The 21833-nt window shown below is 48.8% G+C and overlaps 1 protein-coding gene across 1 annotated transcript in view; it reads right to left on the reverse strand.

Moving 5' to 3' along the window:
• TAF4B (TATA-box binding protein associated factor 4b) overlaps positions 1 to 21833 on the reverse strand; it is an 82423-nt gene that overhangs the window by 29479 nt on the left and 31111 nt on the right. Inside the window, exons 10-15 of the mRNA XM_054394715.1 lie at positions 17709 to 17844; positions 16469 to 16574; positions 9464 to 9633; positions 6141 to 6271; positions 1347 to 1472; positions 72 to 128 (exon numbers count right to left, since the gene is read on the reverse strand). Coding sequence (XP_054250690.1) covers positions 72 to 128; positions 1347 to 1472; positions 6141 to 6271; positions 9464 to 9633; positions 16469 to 16574; positions 17709 to 17844 — 726 coding nt within the window. The remainder of the gene's footprint in view (positions 1 to 71; positions 129 to 1346; positions 1473 to 6140; positions 6272 to 9463; positions 9634 to 16468; positions 16575 to 17708; positions 17845 to 21833) is intronic.

A 21833-nucleotide genomic window follows, 5' to 3' on the forward strand; every position in this document is an offset into this window, starting at 1 on the left:
GCCAGGACAGGGCTGCCAACCTTCTCTCAACACACAAAGGCAGGCATGGCAACTGGGAAGCCCTCACTTACCTCTTTCGCTTTCTGCTTTAACCGCAGTTGTTCTGGATCCTCTTTATTGACATGGCTCTACCAAAGGGAGAGAGGGGGAAAGATGGGACAGAAATTACTGGCATCCAAACACCATCCTATCCCTTAAATATTTAATAAACGACAATTTTCTCTGGTGATTGAAAGATTTAGCTGCAGGGGGGAATGCCTCAATCCAGACTGGCTTCCCTCCCCCCTCCGCACACATACGTGCACCCCCAACCCCCCCCTCTCATCTGGGCCGGCTGCCTCTGCTCTAGCCTGAAGCAAGATAAAGCTGAAAATGATGCTAACACTGTCAGTCAGGTCCAGTCTAGGCATGATGTTGTTCATGTCAGCAGCAGACACTTAAAAAAAGGACAGGAAGTACAGGAAAGAAAGGGAGTCGTACTCCTGCAAGTACAATGTGGTTCTTTCAACTCCACAGCAGGCTCCCACCCAAGGGGCTCCCGAATTTGGCCATTGGGATGTGCTGCCCAGGGAGGTGGTGGAGTCACCATCCCTGGAAGTGTTTAAAATAAGACTGGATGAGGCATTTAGTGCCATGGTTTAGTTGATTAGATGGTGCTGGGTCACAGGTTGGACTTGATGGTCTGGAAGGTCTTTTCCAACCTGGTTAATTCTGTGAGCCTGCAACAAAACAAAACCACCCCAGCAAACAGAAGCTGATGGAGTCACACCTGATGGAGCACCACCTACCAATTGTTTTTCTTTTGCTCCTGCTCTTGAGGGGAAGGAAGAGGGAAGAAAGCTACTCAGTCTGTACTAGCAGCAGTGGCTCTATCAGGGGTTGGCAGCTGTAAGGGTACCAGCTCCAAGGCTGCCCTCTGATCTGACCATGGAAAAGAAACATCTGGCAGAGCAGTTGGGCCCCACCAGCCTGCACAAGCACAGTGAACCCATATTTTCAAACAGATATGGAGAAAGGCAGATCAAATTCAGGGCCAGAAATAGAGTCAGGATGGATGTTTACCATTATGTGAATCCTTCTGCTATTTCATTTTGGCCAGCAGGAATAATTTCAAAAGAAGAGTCCACCCCCGCCCCCTCCCCCCTAGACATCTGCAAGGATTCCTGTGATTGTTTAGAAGACTGTGAAAAGCTAAAAATCCTTTTCTGTGTAGCCTAAGCTATCCTAAACATGATGGACTTCCAGTTACTGGTTGCTACACTTAAAGCAGAAAGAGGAGAAACCTGAAGATGTTCACCAGTCTAAACCACTACACATCCTTGGAAAGCAAGGAGTGAAGTTCTTACCTTGACTACTCGAAGCAACATTTCACGTTCCTCCTCAGCCTTTCTCTGCTTTTCCAGGTGGTCCAGCTTCTCAAGGAATCTCAGCTGGGCTCTGGTGTCACTAGATACCATGTACCTGTCATTGCCCTGGGAAGAGAAGTTTGTTGGAGACAACCAGAATGACAGAATGGTAGGGGTTGGAAGGGACCTCCAGAGGTCATCAAGTCCAACCCTCCTGCCACAGCAGTCACCCAGGGCACATCCAGATGGGTTTTGAAAGTCTCCAGACAAGGAGACTCTACAACCTCTCTGGGCAGCCTGCTCCAGAGCTTCATCACCCTCACAGTGAAAAATTTTCTCCTCATGTTGAGGTGGAACCTCCTGTGCTCCAGCTTATACCAATTGTTCCTTGTCCTATCACTGGGCACTTTCATCCTGACACCCACCCCTCAGATATTGATAGATATTGATCAGATCCCCTCTCAGCCTTCTCTTCTCCAGACTAAACAGGGCTCTCAGTCTTTCTTCACAGCAGAGATGTTCAAGTCCCTCAATCATCCATGTAGCTCTCTGTCGGACTCCAGCAGATCCCTGTCTCTCTTGAATTGGGGAGCCCAAAACTGGACACAGTATTCCAGGTGTGGTCTCACATAGGTGGTCAGTCATACAAATTTAAAAGCTGGGAGGAAAGCAGAAGTCTTCCTGTAGGGCACTGTTTTCTCCCAGTCTGAATTCTCACAACCCAGCCAGAGCACAAAAATCAATCCCTCTTCTGGTATTAAGCTTGGTCCTTTTTAACAAGCCACCACATTGTCACACAGCACCAATTGTGGCTCAGATCACACCATGTGTTGCAACCAAGGAGGCTTCCTTTCCCAAGCAGAGTCTGTGTCTCTGCAAACAAGTTCAACAAACCTTTTCCTCCTCTTCTGTTACTGCTCAAAGCCTTTTTTTTTTTTTCTACTGCCCTCCTTGGAGTCAGTCTCAGAGCATTAGCACAATTTGTTAGTAAGCAGCAGATGAGAATAATCCACCACCATGCCACAATCCTTTTAAAGGGACAAAGGAGGAAGCCTTATTAACAAAAGATTATTTTTTTTTCCAAAGTTTAGAAGTGTTTTGGGTTGGAATGCCCAAAGTCAGAGGCAGCTACTTCTATTTTTAAAGCCAAATCCAAGACCCTATGCCATTTAGGAATGCAAGCCCCTCAACCAGAAGCAACTCAAGGCCCTACCATGAGCTTATGGTGGCAAGAAATGGATGCATCCATGACAGGATTTCAGCTCCTCAATGACTGGCTTAAGATAACTTACTTCAGGACTTTGTAGAAGAGGAAGACCTGCATTTATATTTTATCCTACTCAATGAACTTGTTCTCTGGGATTGTTTAGCACTAAGTTGCTTAGACAGAAGATTGTGCATTTGTTGTGTATCTGTATTGTGTATCTGTCCATACTGTGCAGCTATTACTGCTGAGGAAGCAAGCTGGATTCAGAGTTAGTCCACACAGAGTGGTAAGGGGTTGGAAAGACCTCTGGAGATCATTTAGTGCAACCTCCACCCTGTCAGAGCAGGTTCACCTAGAGCAGGTTGCACAGGATGGCATTTAGGTGGGTTTGGAACAACTCCAAAGATGGAGACTCCACCATTTCTCTGGGCAGCCTGATCCATACAACAGTTTAACTTCCTCACATAAGGACAAACTGTCCCCAGCAACAACTGTAGCTGTTACAGGTGGAAACTGAGGCTGGAATTTAAGCCACTGACAGATACAGCACAGAACCACCACACAGAGCATGGTTAGGTTTGGATGTGCCAAAGCTGAACTTGGAGATCTGCCAGTTACAAAGTTGGGTTTACTTTAACTGAGCTAAATTTAATCACAGAATCATTAAGGTTGGAAAAGATGTCTAAGGTCTTTCAGGTCCAACCATCAACTCAACACCACCGTGGCCATTAAACCATGGCCACAGGTTTCTTGAACACCTCCAGGGATGGGGACTCCACTACCTCCCTGAGCAGCCTGTTCCAACGCCTGACCACTCTTGCAGAAAAGAAATTTTTTTCCTCATCTCCAACCTAACCCTCCCCTGGTGCAACTTGAGGTCCCTTGGCATAGGTGATCCTGCTTTGGGAGGGGGTTGGACTAGATGATCTCTCAAGGTCCCTTCCAGCCCCTAACATTCTGTGATTTTCTCTTGTCCCATCACTTGATACCAGGGAGAAGAGACCACCCGCAGAGCCTTCCAGGACAGCTACTCAATATATAAAGACACAGCAGGGCTCCAAAATCCTGGAGTGTTCTGTTCTTGAATTTAGACATCGAAAAGCCTGTCAGCATCTCTCACAACAGTATCACAGCATCGACACAGTCCTGTAGGACACTCTTTGGTGGTGCCTTCCTGACAGAAGTGGGTACCTGTGCCTCTGGGATTATCATGCTCATTAATTTTGGGGTCGGTTTGGAGAAAAATAGGAAAAGCAAGCAGGCTTATTGCAGTCTTCCAATCTCATCATTGCTTCTGGCAGTTCCATCAGACACAAATCTATCAAGATTTCTATTGCTTAAGTTCAATGAGAAAGAAATCAGCCCTATCAAGCCTACTGTCCTTGTGTCCTTGGTGTCTGCAAGACACTAAATCCTACTGGTTACTGGGATTGTTCAGCCTGGAGAACAGAAGGCTCCAGGGAGACCTAATAGCAGTACCTGAAGGGGGCTACAAGAATCACAGAATCATAGAATCAACCAGGTTGGAAGAGACCTCCAAGATCCTCCAGTCCAACCTATCACCCAGCCCTATCCAATCAACCAGACCATGGCACTAAGTGCCTCATCCAGGCTCCTCTTGAACATCTCCAGGGATGGGGACTCCACCACCTCCCTGGGCAGCACATTCCAATGCCAACCACTCTCTCTGTGAAGAACTTTCTCCTCACCTCCAGCCTAAACCTCCCCTGCACAGCTTGAGACTGTGTCCTCTTGTTCTGGTGCTGGTTGCCTGGGAGAAGAGCCCAACCCCCTCCTGGCTACAACCTCCCTTCAGGTAGTTGTAGACAGCAATGAGGTCTCCCCTGAGCCTCCTCTTCTCCAGGCTGAACACCCCCAGCTCCCTCAGCCTCTCCTCATAGGGCTTGTGCTCAAGGCCTCTCCCCAGCCTCGTTGCCCTTCTCTGGACATGCTCCAGCAATTCAACATCTTTCCTAAACTGAGGGGCCCAGAACTGGACACAGTACTCAAGGTGTGGCCTAACCAGTGCTGTGTACAGGGTACAATGACCTCCCTGCTCCTGCTGGCCACACTATTCCTGATGCAGGCCAGGATGCCATTGGCTCTCTTGGCCACCTGGGCACACTGCTGGCTCATGTTCAGCGGCTGTCAACCAGTACCCCCAGGTCCCGTCATCAGTCAGCTCTTGTTAAAATCCATGGAAGTATAAAGTTCCTGTAAAAAAAAAAATTAAAAAACAAAACACAAAACCAAACCAAAGCAACCACACAACAAGAACTTAGAGGAATTGACAGATAATCTGCTTCTCACTTCCAATTTAGGAGCTAAAAGATAATTTGCTTCAAACTTCCAACCACACAAAGAAGAACTTAGGAGTTGACAATCTGCTTCCAAGTCCCAATTTCTTTCTAAAAGAGCTTGATACTGAAAAAAAGTAAGGACTAATGTTTTATTGTTGAATGACAGCAACAGCAAATCCAACCCTGCAAGAGCTATTTTGGCTGCTAGCAAGTTATTGCTTCCCATTTGCACTACACAAGCATCTGAAGGGATACTGGAACCCAATACCCTTTATAGTGAATGGAGCTAATGCAAAAGGGAGGGAAGGGAATCTTAAGTAGCACTGGCAGGAAAAAAAAAATAGTTCCAGAAATGTTAAGATCAAAAGGGTCTCTGCCTTCACATGGAGCCCTTTCTAAAAATAAAATACTCTACTTGGTTTCCCAAGGCTTTGTACTAAGCCAACACTGCAGCTTCATCACCAGTAAATGCATAAAGCAGACACAAGCCCCTGAATCAACTCAGCAACCAAGAGCATTCCAAAATAGCTTTGCATTTACTGTGCAGGACTGATTTTGTGTAGCAGTCACTGGGAAGAGAACAAACCCATACATTTCTTCTTATGCTGGGCTTTAAGGGCAGCTATGCAACAAGTGGAATAGAAAACATAAGGAATAGTTAGAGGCTAGAAACAGATACAACAAAACCAGCCTTGGTAAACACTGAAAAGGCACAGAGAATGGTTTGGGTTGGAAGGAGCCTTGAAGATCATCTAGGTGCACCCCCCCAGCCCAGCTTCCTTAAGGCCTCATCCATTCTGGCCTTCAACACCTCCAGGGAGGGGACATCCACAACCTCCCTGGGCAACCTGTTCCAGTGTCTCACTACCCTCACTGGGAAAGAATTTCTGCCTAATCTCCTGTCTAAATCTCCCCTCTTCCAGCTCAAAGCCATTGCCCCTCATTCTAGCACTACAAGCCCTTGACAAAAATCCCTCCCCAGCTCTCCTGGAGCCCCTTCAGGTACTGAAAGGCTGCTCTAAGGTCTCCCCAGAGTCTTCTCTTCTCCAGGCTGAACAGCCCCAACTCCCTCAGCCTGTCCCCATAGGAGAGGTTCTCCAGTCCTCTGATCATCTTTGTGGCCTCCTCTGGATCCTCTCAGTTCCACATCCTTCTTGTGCTGGGGCCCCCAGAACTGTACACACACATATTGTAACATGATGTGCCTGTACCTGGGAAGAGGTTTCCCTTCCAGACTGCAAAGGAGGAAAACTTTGGTGCAGAAGTTGCTTAATGATTTCCTTTTACCTTGTGGGTTGATACTCTGTGCTGAGCAATTACAGTCAGTTTTTCTAGGAGCCCTCGTAATCTCTGCTGGGTAGCTTGGGAGATTAAGTTCACAACATCAGAGTTAAGTTCCACAATGTCATGCCTTTTACCTGTGGAAGCAGAGAAAATCCATTACGTGTTTTAGTAGTAGCTGATAATTGAAATAATTAGCACAGCAGGTATTCTGTTCCCCCTGGAAGTCATACCCATTATGAATAAAGGTTTGGAGATTATGATTTTCCTGGTAAAGTCACAACTTCAAAGATCTCAGACATTACATTAATAAAACTTAGCCTGGAGCTTCAGAAAATATAGACATTGTTTCACTTAGCCTCCAGAATCACTCTCCTTGCAAGGTCATTTATAGGACAAAGTTAATAAGAACACAAATCAAGCTTCATGTTCGGGGAGGGGGAGAGGCAGTAGCTGTAGAAATTAGTGCCAGATTCTGTTAATTCCAGTAATTAAAAAAAATGGAGTATTACATCTTGCCCTGCTTGACACTGTGCTTGTTAACAACTCATGACATTTATTCCACCAGCTGGGACGGGGTTGGCAGCACACCCCAGGCACCCAGGACCCCCTCACCTGCCTCCAACAACTTGCACAGGGCAGACAGCCCCAGCCATCCCACGGCAGCAGCTAGGACAGCACAGATCAAGTCCAGCCAGGGTCATCATGCCACCACCTTCCACCTTTCCTCTCAGGCTGTTGCTGCCTCCCTGCGTTCCAGCAGCTGTGACCGCGGCTGCCGGCAAAGCTGCGCCAGCCCCGCGCCCGGAGCCGGGCATCACCTCTGCAACCTTCTGCCAAGGGAGAAGCCTCCCCCTGGTTGCCACCATCCATCACTCAACACGACTCCTCCAAGACACCTGGACAGCAGTGACTTTTCCCTGGTGGGCACAGCAGGCTGCAGCTCCCCATCCCTGCTAGGCTGCGGGTGCCAGCAGCGCTCTCCTTGCCCCTCGCTGCACTTACAGCAGCTGCAATGCTTTATGGAGCACTACACAGCACATCCTAGAAGCCAGCTCCCTGTTTACTGCCAAGTGGAGGGGTAAGAATGGATAAACAGCCTAGTGTGAAAAAACTCATCACCTGCTGCCTTTGCCTTGCTGCTCTACCTGAAAAGGAGGAACAGTCTCACAGGCAGGAAGAAGCTGCAATGTCTTCCCAGATTTCAGAGAATCACAGAACTGTTGGGGATGGAAAATAGTTTTAAAACCATCCAGTCCAACTGTTCTCTAACTCTGCCAAGGCTGGTGCTAAACCATGGCCCTCAGCACCACATCTCTGCAGCTCTGAAACACCTCCAGGGATGGGGATTCAACCACCTCCTGGGCAGCCTGTGCCAGGCTTTGAGAAACCTTTCAGTGGAGAAGCTTCTGATGTCCAACCTAAACCTCCCTTGGTGCAACTTGAGGCCATTTCTTCTTGTCCTATCATTTGTTACGAGGGAGAAGAGACCAAATCCCACCTGGCTGTAACTTTCAGGGAGTTGTAGAGAGCAATGAGGTCTCCCCTCAGCCTCCTCTTCTCCACACTAAACAGCCTCAGGTCCCTCAGCTGCTCCTCACCAGCCCTGCTCTCCAGATCCTTCACCAGCTTCGTTGCCCTTCTCTGGACCCACTCCAACATCTCAGTGTCCTCAATGTGAGGGACCCCAAGCTGAACCCAGTACTCAAGGTGCTGAGTACAGGAGGACAATCACTGCCCTACTCCTGCTGCTCACACTATTGCTGATCCAGGCCAGGACACTGGTTGTGTTCTTGGCTACCTGAGCACACCCTGGCTCATGTTCAGCCAGATCTTGACCAGCACCCCCAGGTCCTTTTCTGCTGAGCAGCTCCCAGCCACTCTGCCTCAAGCCTGTAGTTTTGCAGGAGGTTGCTGTGACCTCAATTGCAGGACCCAGCACTTGGCCTTGTTGAACCTCATACAACTGACCTCAGCCAATCAATCCAGGCTGTCCAGGTGCCTCTGCAGAGCCTTCCTACCCTCCAGCAGCTCAACACTCCCATCCAGTCTGGTGTGATCTGCAAACTCACTGAGGGTGCCTCAACCCCCTCATCCAGATCATTGATAAAGACATGAAATCATCACACAGCCCAACCATTATTCACTGATGTAAACAGCTTGAACATCTCTTTTGCATAAAATTAATGAAAGAGATTTTTCTACAGAGGGAGTCATAAACAGAGGCCTGCTGTGTCCATATTGGCAGTCTGAAATCTCTTCCTCACCAGATGGGGAGTATCTGTAATGCTGGCCATAGAGTACATGCATTCCTCAGCCTGCTCAGCTATCAAAGCTGTCAGGAAAGTCAGTGCCATGCATCCAGTTAGGAACTGCAGAAAGAGCAAAGCATGCTGAAGGAATTGGCTTGACACATCTATGTGAGTGTTGTGTGTTCCATTCTGAGTAACAAAGCTTCTCACAATTTAAAAGTGGCACCAATTTCTTCTTTCCACTTGTACTTTAGGCTACTTCCATCTAAAAAACTTAGGAGAACAGTTGTGTCCTAAAAGAGGAAGCAAAAGTTCAGAGTAGTTTGGTAGGAGCACATGAACTGACGTGGCAGACCTTAATAGTTTCAGCTCTTCACAGGCTCTCAGGATGTTAGGGGTTGGAAGGGACCTCTGGAGATCTTTGAGTCTGACCCTGCTGCCAGAGCATAGAACCAGCAGGACCAGAGAATCCAGCACAGGTCACACAGGAACACATCCAGACAGGGCTTGAAAGACTCCAGACGAAGGAGACTCCACAACCTCTCTGGGCAGCCTGTCCAAGTGCTCTGGGACCCTCACAGTGAAGTTTTTCCTCATGTTGAGGTGGAACCTCCTGTGCTGCAGTTTCCATCCATTGCTCCTTGTCCTATCACAGGGCACAAGCGAGCAGAGGCTGTCCCTGTCCCTTCCTTCCTGACCCCCAACCCTCAGATATTTATGGACATTTATTAGATTCCCTCTCAGTCTTCTCTCTCCAGACTAACCAGCCCCAGGGCTCTCAGCCTCTCCTCCCCAGGCAGTGCTCCAGTCCCTTCAGCATTCTTGTAGCCCTCCCTTGGACTCTCTCCAGCAGATCCCTGTCCCTCTTGAACTGGGGAGCCCAGAACTGGATGCAGTATTCCAGGTGAGGTCTCACCAGGGCAGAGTAGAGGGGGAGGAGAACCTCCCTCAATCTGCTGGAAGAACCTCCCTCGATCTTCCAAGTCTGCAGAGGCTGGCTGCTGAACCCAGCCCACAGGAAGGCAGGCAAGGGAATGCTACATCCATACACATCTGGTTTGTGTGCTTTGCTCTCACCTATTTTCAAGATCTTCTTCTGAAGTGCTTCTGAGAAGAGAAAAGGTTCATCTGCACACGAGTGGACGACAGTACCGATGAGCTCAGAGCTGGCTGCCAAAATGCAGGCACTCTCCTCAGCAACGCTGACCCCAGCCATGGAGGTCACATCATTTATGTCATCTTCATCTCTGCTAAAGAGAGAAACAGCGTTTCACACTTCACCCAGAATGGACACAAAGAAAAAGCCTCTCAGCTGTCACCAAAACAGCCACACTGAGCTATCTTGGAGGCTACCTCCACACCACAGATGTTTAGTGTGGGCATGGGCAGCAGGGGATGGCTGCTTGGAGCCTCCACAATGCAGTGGAGAGCCTCTCAAACATCAGTTTGGCTAATGCCTCAGGTGGAAGGCATGCAAACCCCTCACACCAAACTGAAATTCTGAGCAAGCTTGGAAACCAAGGACTGTGGTAAACCCCCAAGCCTCCCACCAAGCACTACTGCTCTTACATCCCCACATTTTTCTGTACCACTAATTCACTGGGTAGAGCCAAATGAAGTCTCTAGGTAGAACCAAGTGTTGAATGAAGCTGAATATTGACTCACTGAACTATCAACGAGCCCATTTTGAGGTGCCTGTGCTATGAGCCGAAGCTGAAGCTCACAGCACAAGTGCACCAGCACAGACCTGAGCTTCACTTTTCTTTTAGTGAGTTCCCCTAACACATAAGATACAAATGCACCTTGTCTACACACAAGAACCAGCCCTGCCTTGGGCAGACCATTCCCATGTCTGAGAACCCTTTCAGTGAAGAAATATTTCCTAACACCCAGCCTAAACCTTCCTGGGCACAACTTCCATCAGTTTCCTCTGGTCCTGTTGCTTGCCACCAGGGGGAAGAGGCTGCCCACTACTCACTCCAACCTTCTTTCAGGGATTTGTAGAGGGCAATGAGGTCTCCCTCAGCCTCCTCTTCTCCTGCGTGAACACCTCCAGCACCCTCAGCTCCTCCTTGCAGCTCAGGGGCTCCAGGCCCTTCTCCAGCCTCATTGCCCTTCTCTGGACATGCTCCAGCACCTCAGTGTCTTTGTAATGAGGGATCCAAAGCTGAACCAGGTGCTGAGTACAAGGGGACAATCACTGCCCGACTCCTGCTGGCCATACCACTGCTGATCCAGGGCAGGATGCTGGTGGCCTTCTTGGCTCATGTTCAGCCAGATGTTGACCAGCACCCCCAGGTCCTTTACTGCTGGGCAGTTGCCAGCCACTCAGCCCCAAGCCTGTAGTTTTGCAGGAGGTTGCTGTGACCCCAAATGCAGGACCCAGATGGGCCCAGAACTGAACACAACACTCAAGGTACCTAACTACACACCACAGCTTCCTGACCAGGCTTGTGGCCCCGGATTATCATGCTAAGAGCAGCATTAAACCCTAGGAGTGCCAGAATGGTTAAGTGGCCACAGCTAGCAGCCAGAAGAGCTTCCCTCTTCCCATCCCTCCACAAGCAGTAACTGAGCAGTTGTAAGTGTATACTCATGAGCAACACCAGCCTAACACAGACCCTGATCTTTCAACAGGCATGCAAGTGAAGCTTCCCTGCATGATAATTGAGTGCTAACTGATCTTCACAAGTGCACTCCAGTTTCCTCTTCTTGGTGGTTGCTACAGAAAAGTCTTTTGCTGGTGGCAGAGACAAGAATACCCCAGAAGGGCAGTGACTGCTACAGATCTGCTGATAAAGGAGATCACAAAGTCAGCACAGCTAGCACTGAGAACAGGGAGCACAAGCTAGCAGAGCTGCTGCTGCTGGGATCTGACATTACCCTGATGGAGCTGTTTATGGAACCCAAGTGAGGATGCCTGCACCTTGGGTACAGCAAGCACTCTCAGTAAATCATTCTAGCTTTTAACCTGGCCACATACTCCAAATACTCCAGCAAGAAGGAGATAACTTTCTATATTATGCATTTATCCAACTTTCTACAGGCATACATTTCAGTGCTCTACACTCAGCCTTTATAGAATCATATGATTCTTCTGGTTGGAAAAGCCCTCTGAGATCCATTAAACCATGTCCCCAAGTGCCACAGCCATGGGTTTCTTGAACACCTTCAGGGATGGGGACTCCACTACCTCCACGGGCAGCCTGTTCCAATCCCTGACCAGCAAAGAAATTTGTCCTAATCTCCAAACTAAACCTCCCCTGGCAAAATTTCAGGCCATTTCCTCTCATTGTATCACCAGATAGTAGGAGAATAGACCAAGCCCCACCTGGCTCCAGCCTCCTTTGATGGAGCTGTATAGAGCAGTGAGGTCTCTCCTCAGCCTCCTCTTCTCCACACTAACCACCCCCAGCTCCCTCAGCTGCTCCTCCCCAGCCCTGTTCTCCAGACCCTTCCCCAGCTTTGTTGCCCTTATCAGGTTGGCATTTTTCTTAATATTTCCATGACAGTCTCTCTTGCAGGACAAGGAACAAGAGGTACAAGCTGAAACACAGGAACATCTCTGCTGTGAAGAAAGGCTGAGAGCCCTGGAGTTGTTTAGTCTTGAGAAGAGAAGGCTGAGAGGGGATCTGATCAATGTCTATCAATAGCTGAGGGGTGAGAGGCAAGATGAAAGTCCCAGGCTCTTTTTGGTGCTGCCCAGTGATAGGACAAGCAACACTTGGTATAAGCTGGAACACAGGAGGTTCCACCTCTACATGAGGAGAAAATTCTTTAGTGTGAGGGTGATGAAGCTCTGGAGCAGGCTGCCCAGAGAGGTTGTAGAGTCTCCTTCTTTGAAGACTTTCAAAACCCACCTGGATGTGTTCCTGTGTGACCTGCCCTGAGTGACCCTGCTTTGGCATGGGGTTTGGACTCAATCTTCCAACCCCTACCATTCTATCATTCTACACACATTCCAGAGCTTTTAGGCAAGCAGACATCTCTCTGTGTACTGTTTTTAAGGGCCAGCTCTACAGTTCTAACTTCATCCCTGTGGGATCTAAGCTTGTACTTAGTCAGAGACAGATTGATTTGCACCTATGGAAACGCTGCTGGACTTACTTTACTTCACCCAAAGAAAGGAGCATTATATGTCCTTACAAGTGGTACTCACTGAAAGTAAGCTAAGCTTCAGAAGCCATGCTATGTTAGTGCTAAAAGCATGAAAAAAGAATACTAAGAAGTATTCTTTATAGGAAAGAGTAAAAACTACCTAGTAAAGAGTAATATAATAGGAGTAAATAGTAAATTTATAGTAAATAGTGAAAGAGTAAAGACTCCTCTGGTTTGTGCTTTTAGTACAACCTTAGCATAATAAACAGAGTAAAAACTATTGTTTTCTCCTTGCTCTTCCAGCAAACCTCAATCATTTGAAGTAAGGCATCATGCACTTGGAGTGAGCTATACAATCATTTTGAGCTGATGAATGTCAAATACTCCAGAGCATCCCTGCAGATGTTTCTGTTGGATGCTGACTTGCTTTCATTTTCTGCCATCCCTCCACAAATCCCCTCTTCTACACCACCTCCTTTCATTCCTCCTGCATTTGATCAGGTCACATCCAGAAATCAAAAAGGAAAACTCTCCCAGCTGTTACAAGTCTCCAGTGACTGAAGCTCGTCAGGACAGAGGGGAAAAGAGAACAGCAAGTTCTGAGGGTTATCCTGAGTGAAGTCATGGTTGGTATTTACTCTAAATATGCCACTGGAAGAGAAGCCCAAGCAAGGCAGATGCAGGTCACAGCTGTGAATGTGCCTGTACAGGCTGAAAAGTGAGCCTGGGGCACCCTCTGGTGTTTGACCAATGCACATCTTCTGAATCCATCTTCATTTGCTCCATTCTGTAGAACCAGAGAATTGTTTGGGTTGGAAAAGCCCTCTAGGATCATTGAGTCCAATCACCAACCTACCACCACCATGGCCATAAAACATGTCCCAGAGTGCCAGGTCTACATATCACCTCCAGGGATGGTGACTCCTCAGGGGGGCAGCCTGTTCCAATCCCTGACCACTTTTGTCTGTAAAGAAATCTCCAACCTAAACCTCCCCTGGCACAATTTCAGGTCATTTCCTCTTGTCCTATACCTGATACTAGGGAGAAGAGCCCAACCCCCACCTCACTGCAACCTCCTCTCAGGAAGCTGTAGAGAGCAATGAGGTCTCCCCTCAGCCTCCTCTTCTCCACACTAAACACCCCCAGCTCCCTCAGCTGCTCCTCACCAGCCCTGTTCTCCAGACCCTTCCCCAGCTTCTCTGGACATACTCCAGCAACTCAATGTCCCTCCTGGAGTGAGGAGCTCAAAGGGAAAATTAGGAAAGCACAATTCATTCCAACCTCCAGGCACTGTCCAAGGCAACTCCATAGGACAGGACAACTTCAGCAAAGCAAGAGCCACTACCACAGAGGAGGAGGAGAAGTTGCTCAGATGTTCTCCACTTCGCTGTCTGCTGTTTGTCTGCTAGTTGAGACTATGAAGACCTCCCAGACTGAAAGTCAGAGCTGTATAGGCTTTGGAGAACAACTCTGCTAAAACTGGGCTACAAAGATGCTGAAGGGACCACATCATCTCTCTTATGAGGACAGACTGAGAGGATTGGGGATGTTGAGGCTGGAAAAGAGCAGACTGAAGGGGAATCTCATCAATGCTGATCAATACTTCAAGGGAGGGTGCCAGGCTTTTTCAGTGCCCTTTACAAGACATGCCATGGGGCAAGCAAGTGCCAGCAATGCCCTTGCTTAGCTGAAATCCTTCCTAGAAGGTTTCATTAATTAGAGGGGATCACCATTTCCCCTACTGCTCATCTCAAGCAACTAAACCCAGTCCATTAAAGAGCAGACAAGGTCAAATTACAGCTTCCTAAGTACATCTGAGTGAGTATTACCTTCTCATATCCCAGCCTAGCCCAGACACAATGGCAGAGGGAGCCAGGCTCAATGAGATCTGGCACTGAGAGCAGACAGTCTGGAGTGTCACACGTGCCATCACATCAATCACACACCATGCTCTCTGCCCAGAGCCAAGCCCACCATAAAACCTCAGAGGGGGCCATGGTGCCTCTCTCTGCCTCACACATGATCACCAGTTTGATGGATCACAGGTCACAAAGAACAGCTGTGCTGGTGTCCTGGTGTGAGCTGGAGCAGAGCTGGTTCTGCTCAGTGCTGTCCCTTCCCAGCTCAGTCTCTGCTCAGGGCCAGCCCTTTCTGCAGCTCAGGGCAAGTTTGCACAGCCAGGGGCTGCTTCTGCAAGCAGTGAGAAGGTGATGGGGAGAGTGAGCACCAAGGGCTGGGCTGCAGACATCTGTGTGTGCACCACATTGGGGTGCAGGAAGTCAAAGGCTGCACCTGCAGAGAGGAGCAGACAGGATGGGTGACCCTAAACTGACCAACAAGGGACTGCAGCCTATGGATGTCATCTTCAGGATCAAGCTGAGGGATCAGCAGGGTCAAGCTCTTCTCTCTTCTTCTTCAATGGCTGGTGCCTGAGGAGGACTTTGTCCATTTTGCTTTCATCCTGATACACTAGTTCCTGAATTCCAGAATCAGCTCTGGAATCAGTTCCCATCTGCTACTGAGTCCAGTCTGGGACTTGTGCCACAGCATCAGTGGTGACAGTGACTGATTGCCATCAGGGGGTTGGACTCAATACTAATTTTGTGTCTGTTTGCATATATTCTACTTTTTTGTTATTCTTTCCATCCCAGCTGGTTTAGTTTCTTTCCCATCCCATCAGTTTCCTTCCCTTATTCCCCTTTTGGGAAGGCAGAGGGGTTCCTAGAGAGCCTCTGGCACTTGTTTAGTGCCCAGCCCAGCCCTGGCCCTTGACAGCTGGGAATACTGGAAGACAGCAAGGTGCTCTTGTGGCCAGCAGGCCAATGGTATTCTGGAGGGTACTAAAAGTAAGCCCAGCAGGTTGAGGGAGGTTCTCCTGCCCCTCTACTCTGCTGTAGTGAGGCTGTACCTGGAGTACTGTGTCCAGTTCTGGGCTCTCCAGTTCAAAAGAGACAGAGAACCACTGGGAAGAGTCCAATGGAGGCTATGAAGATGCTGAGGAGATTGGAGCACCTCTTGATGAGGAGAGGCTGAGAGCCCTGGGGCCCTTCAGTCTGGAAAAGAGCAGCCCAAGAGGAGATCATCTCAGCCTCCTGAAGGGAGGTTGTAGCCAGGAGGGGGTTGGTCTCTTCTCCCAGGCAACCAGCACCAGAACAAGAGGACACAGTCTCAAGCTGTGCCAGGGGAGGTTTAGGCTGGAGGTGAGGAGAAAGTTCTTCACAGAGAGAGTGGTTGGACATTGGAATGTGCTGCCCAGGGAGGTGGTGGAGTCACCATCCCTGGAGGTGTTCAAGAGGGGATTGGACGTGGCACTTGGTGCCATGGTTTAGATAGTCATGAGGTGTAGGGTGACAGGTTGGACTCGATGATCCTTGAGGTCTCTTCCAACCTTCTTGATTCTGTGATTCTATGATTCTATAACTTTTCTAAGTATCTAAAGGAGACTGGGCAAGAGAATGGGGCTGGGCTCTTTTCAGAGGTGCCCAGTGATAGGACAAGGGACAACAGACACAAACTGGAACCCAGGAGGTTCCATCTGAACAGGAGTTAAAAATCCTTTGCTGTGAGGGTGCTGGAGCCCTGGCGCAGGCTGCCCAGAGAGGTTGTAGAGTCTCCTTCTCTGGAGAGATTCCAAACCTGCCTGGACATTGTGATCCTGGGCAAGCTGCTGTGGGTGACCCTGCTTTAGCAGAGGGGTTGGACTGGATGACCTCCAGAGGTCCCTTCCAGCCTCCACCTTTCTGTGACAGCATGATGAAAATCCAACCTCACCAGGACAGTTTTTTTATATGAAGAATAATTAACATCTGCTACAAGCTCAACATTTTTAGTTTCTCCCTTGGCAATTAGTATTAGAAGGTGAAAAGCACCTATCACAAACAAGTTTCCAAAGAAACTTGCTTTTCTTTGGGCCCTTTTCCCACCATCTGTTCCTTTTGTTCCTTCCTATAGCAAACTCCTATATTGATGTTGTTTCTTTTTTACCTGAAGGATGTTGCTCCATTCTCTTTCATTTTAGCTTTCTGAAGAGGAGATGCTTGAAGCGACAGAATTTTATTTCCTGGCAGGGTAATTTGTTTCAGAATGGAACCTGAAACAAAACAAAGAACATGCCAGAGTAACAAGAAAAATGCTAAAGTAAGTGTTTAATCAGCTCATATTTCTAGCAAAGGCTACTCAATAACTGCTAATGAGATCCATTTGAAAACCAGACACTCTAGAGCCTTGCATTCACTCTGCTCTACACAGCCACAATCCCTGCATGCTCTCAGCAAACCCCTCCTCTGTGCTGGCCAGTGGAAACTGCCTGGCTAAGACCTGCTGCAGGACAAAGCAAAGCCTCCTGAAACAGCTCCCAAGCATCACAGTCTAAAGGAAGCTCACTGCAAAGAGCTTACTCACAGTATTGTAACAGGTACAACTGTTGATTGACAGGAGAGAAGCAGGCATGGCACTGAGTGTCTCATCAGAACTCCAAGCAGACAGTAAAGATGTTCAGCTTCACGCAGAATCACACAGGATCCCAGCATGGTGGGGTTGGAAGTGACCTCTGGAGATCATCTAGCCCAACCCCCCTCCCAAAGCAGGGGCACCCACAGCAGCTTGCCCAGGACCACAATGGCCAGGTGGGGTTGGAATCTACCCAGAGAAGGAGACTCCACAGCCTCTCTGGGCAGCCTGCGCCAGGGCTCCAGCACCCTCACACCAAAGAAGTTTCTCCTCCTGTTCAGATGGAAGCTCCTGGGTTCCAGTTTGTGCCTGTTGTCACTTGTGCTGTCCCTGGGCACCACTGACAAGAGTCTGGCCCCAGCCTCCTGCCTCTCACCCTTTAGCTCTCACTGAGCATTGCTCAGATCCCCTCTGGGGCTGCTCTTCTCCAGGCTCACCAGCCCCAAGGCTCTCAGCCTTTCCTCCTCACAGAGATGCTCCAGGCCCCTCAGCATCTTTGTAGCCTCTGCTGGACTCTCTCCATGTGTTCCCTGTTTCTCTTGAACTGGGAAGCCCAGAACTGGACCCAGTACTCCTGATGTAACCTCACTAGGGCAAAGCAGAGGGGGAGAAGAACCTTCCTTGACTGAATACACTCTTAGAATCTTCTGACACAGAGCTGGTTGCTCCCACCAGACAACCACCTTCTTACATTCCTACAACCTACCAACAGCCTGGGCTTTCTTCTATACCTCAGCAGTCCTCTCCCTTCTCCATTAAAGTAGTTTCACTTTACCTGGAGGCAACTGGTTAGTCTGAAGCAGTGTATTCAGTGGCATCCTTTCCTCAGCAGATGTCTGCAGGGTCAGTGTTGAGGGCTGGGGCAGTGTGGATACTTGCTTTACAACGGTTCCTGGTGGTTGCTGGACTACCTGGCAGGGGAACAGCCAATATCAAGAGTGAGAAAAGCTAAACATCTGAGAAGTAAATAGTATCAATGTGTTCATTGAGCCAGAAGTGCTGCTGGGCATGCATGGCTAGCTTGCAGTTTAAGGCAAACAGCCTGCTCAGAGAAACCTTAGCTTTTAAGGGTGGGATTTTGTTTGTTTGGGTTTGTTTTGGGGTTTTCTTTGGTTAGTTGGTTGGTCGGTTGGTTTTTTAACTTCATGATAATAATTCTTCCCACCTGGTGGTGAGTTTTAAACTCACACAGAATCCCGGAAAGCCAGGTTGGAGGGGACCCCAAGGATCACCTGGTTCAACCTTTCTAGGTGCCAGTGTAGCTGAAATGAGCTGGCTCAGCACCCTGTCAAACTGTCCCATGTAGAGGCATCCACTGCTTCCCTTGGGAGAGGATTCCAGTATCTGACTGATCTCCCAGGGAAATGTTTTCATCTTTGAAAAATTCTCATCTTTGTTCAGGCAGCAGATTGGGTTCCACTGGATGGAAATGGTCCTGATGCAGCAAGGATGCAGCAATCAAGACTTCTTTGGTGACTGACTTCAAAAGCCAGGCTCAGGCAGGGACTTTCCCAGACAGCACTGAAGATTTGTTGGAAGGAGTCACACAATCATAGAATCAGCCAGGTTGGAAGAGACCTCCAAGATCCTCCAGTCCAACCTAGCACCCAGCCCTATCCAATCAACCAGACCATGGCACTAAGAGCCTCATCCAGGCTCCTCTTGAACATCTTCAGGGATGGGGACTCCACCACCTCCCTGGGCAGCACATTCCAATGGCAACCCCCACCTGGCTACAACCTCCCTTCAGGTAGTTGTAGAGAGCAATGAGGTCTGCCCTGAGCCTCCTCTTCTCCAGGCTAAACACCCCCAGCTCCCTCAGCCTCTCCTCACAGGGCTGTGCTCCAGACCCCTCCCCAGCCTTGCTGCCCTTCTCTGGACACCTTCCAGCACCTCGACATCTCTCTTGAACTGAGGGGCCCAGAACTGGACACAGGACTCAAGGTGTGGCCTAACCAGTGCTGTGCACAGGGGTACAATGACCTCCCTGCTCCTGCTGGCCACACCATTCCTGATGCAGGCCAGGATGCCATTGGCCTTCTTAGCCACCTGGGCACACTGCTGGCTCATGTTCAGCTGCTGTCACCCAGCACCCCCAGGTCCCTTTCTGCCTGGCTGCTCTCAGCCACTCTGACCCCAGCCTATAGCTCTGCATGGGGTTGTTGTGGCCAAAGTGCAGAACCCTGCACTTAGCCTTGTTAAATCTCAGTTACCATGCTGGTCAAAGTGACTTAATTTAACTGCCTGATTTAAATAGCAGAGCCCTAAATAGATGCTTCCTCCCTCCTCTCTGTTGCTAGAGGAGTTTCACTGAGTATTACACAACCCCTTAGACTAAGAGGCTTTTCCTCTCTCTAAGTCTTGCTGAACAGACCAAAAAATCGAATATTGAGTCTGCCTGCCAATGAGTTCAAAAGAGTAAGTATCACATACACCCAGTTGGAAAGGGAGACCACCAAACCAAACAGAAGTCTTGCACCAAATCCTTTTCCTGTCAAGAACTAGGAGTACACACTACAAAGTTACTAATCCGTGGCTGAAGCCACACCACCACTTGTAAATGGAGCTGCTGAGTTTCAAAGCATGAGGAAGAAATGCACTGAACACATGGGATAGTGGGAACATGAAACACCACCTAGAACCACCTCCAGTGAGTAAAAGCTGCCAGACAAAAGCATCAGCACACTGCTGAAGGGGGGGAAGGAAGGGAGTTGATAGTTTTGTTTAAAGAGGCTCTTGAAAGAAGCAAAAGCAGACAGCAGGGTGTCATCACAACACAGAGCTACAGGCACAGCTGATAAATACCAATTCCTCCTCTTCTGAGGCAATTAAAATGCAAGAAAGGAATAAAATTGCAGCATTCCTGAAAGCCTCATTTCTAAGCCTCCTAGCTAGTAAAATGTGGTCTGCAGCTTTTGGTACATCCTTTGCAAAAGTTCTTGATTACAAATAGGAGAAATTTGTGCTTTTACCAAAGCATGAGGTTACTTAGCCTGGAAGGGTTAGGAAGAGGTTCTTCAGTACAAGGGTGGTGAGACTCTGCAACAGGATGCTCAGGGAGGTTGTGGATGTCCCCTCCTTGGAGGTGGTTCAGGGTCAGGTTGGATGAGGCCTTGAGCAAGCTGGGCTGGTGGAAGGTGTCCCTGTCCATGGCAGGGAGGTTGGAGTAGCTGATGTCTAAGGTCCCTTCAAACATGAGCCATTCTATGATTCTAATGTCTTCAGATGGAATCCTATTTTTACAGCAGCAAAAAGCTAGTAAAGGGTCAAGAAACTCATTTATCTCCTCTACCTCTTTTATTCTAACATCTGAAAGCCTAAAGAGTGCTTGCACAGCAGCCTTGCACAGGTTTAATTAAAGAATTGACATTGATTGTACTTAAGAAATTAGGCTGTCTCCTTCTGACATCTAACTTCAGGTTTATCAGTAAACATCATCAGCATAAGCATCCCCCAGCCACAGAAAGAGACACTTTCAGAGTATCAGAGAGGATGGATCCCAGCAGCAGAAGAAGGGAGCTGAAGGTGGTGTCTGAAAACCAGACAACAGACAGTTCACAGAGTCATAGATGGGTTGGGGAGGAAGGGACCTTAAAGATCATCCAGTTCCAACCCCCTGCCACGGGCAGGGACAACTTCCACCAGCCCAGGTTGCTCAAGGCCTCATCCAGCCTGGCCTTGAACACCTCTAGGGAGGAGGCATCCACAACCTCCCTGGGCAACCTGTGCCAGTGGAAGAAAGGCAAGATCCGTGAGAGGAATGGACCACGGGAATTGCAGGGACAGGCTGTGGGCTGAGTCAAGGCTCACACATCCAGCACCTCCTCCTGCAGCAGTGCAGACACAAACATTTGCTTCTGTTTTTACCAAGCAGGGTTTGATCTTTCTGAAAGGTTCAGCTTCCGTGTGCTAGAAGTGGCCAATGTTGTTAGCAGCACCATTGATAATCAGATCATTACTGAGCCACTGACCAGCTTGGACAAACTGCTCACAGCCTCTGCCAGCACCCACACTGACAGGCACCCAGAGACTCTCCCTACCACCAGTGGAAATGATGCTTCATCCTCAGCATGCAGAACTCTGAGACAGCACAGGAGCAAAAAAACCTTTTGAAACTGGGGTATGGAGGCCATGAGGATGACCAGAGGGCTGGAGAACCTCCCCTCTGGGGACAGGCTGAGAGAGTTGGGGCTGTTCAGCCTGGAAAAGAAAAGGCTCCAGGGAGACCTTAGAGCAGCCTTCCTGAAAGGGGCTAAGGGAGAGCTGGAGAGGGACTTTTTATAAGGGCTTGTAGTGATAGGGTGAGAGGGAATGGATTGAAGCTGCCAGAGGGGAGATTTGGACTAGAGACTGGGAAGAAATTCTTTGGAGTGAGGGTGGTGAGACACTGGAATGGGTTGCCCAGGGAGGTTATGGATGCCCCTTCCTTGGAGGTGTTCAAGGCCAGGTTGGCTGGAGCCTGGAGCAGCTTGGTCTAGTGCAAGGTGTCCCTGCCCATGGCAGAGGGGTTGGAACTGGATGGTCTTTAACCTCTTCCAACCCAAACCACTCTGGGATTCCATGAATCTAGGAGAAACAGAAGGGATGTGTTGGCAGCAGAGCTGATGTTCTGTTTGCCATTCTAGCTGCTAGACTAACAAAAGCTGGGATTCCTTGGGATTTGCAACAGGAGAGGACAACAATCCTGGAAACGTCAACAAGGATCTAACGCCAGGAAGAAGAATTACAGAAATGGGCAATATCTGTGAGAAAGAGCTATTGCTTCTTTTCTTCAGGTTAGCAGCAAGAAGTAATAAAGAAAAGGGACTGTTCCTTTGTGCCCCATTAAGTAGGTTGACAGAGACATCAAATAAAAATCATCCACAATCCTGAGTTAAAAAAAAAAAAAAAGGGAATGCAA

This window comes from Indicator indicator, chromosome 31, assembly GCF_027791375.1.
Source record: "Indicator indicator isolate 239-I01 chromosome 31, UM_Iind_1.1, whole genome shotgun sequence".
In the NCBI taxonomy this organism is placed as follows: Eukaryota; Metazoa; Chordata; class Aves; order Piciformes; family Indicatoridae; genus Indicator; species Indicator indicator.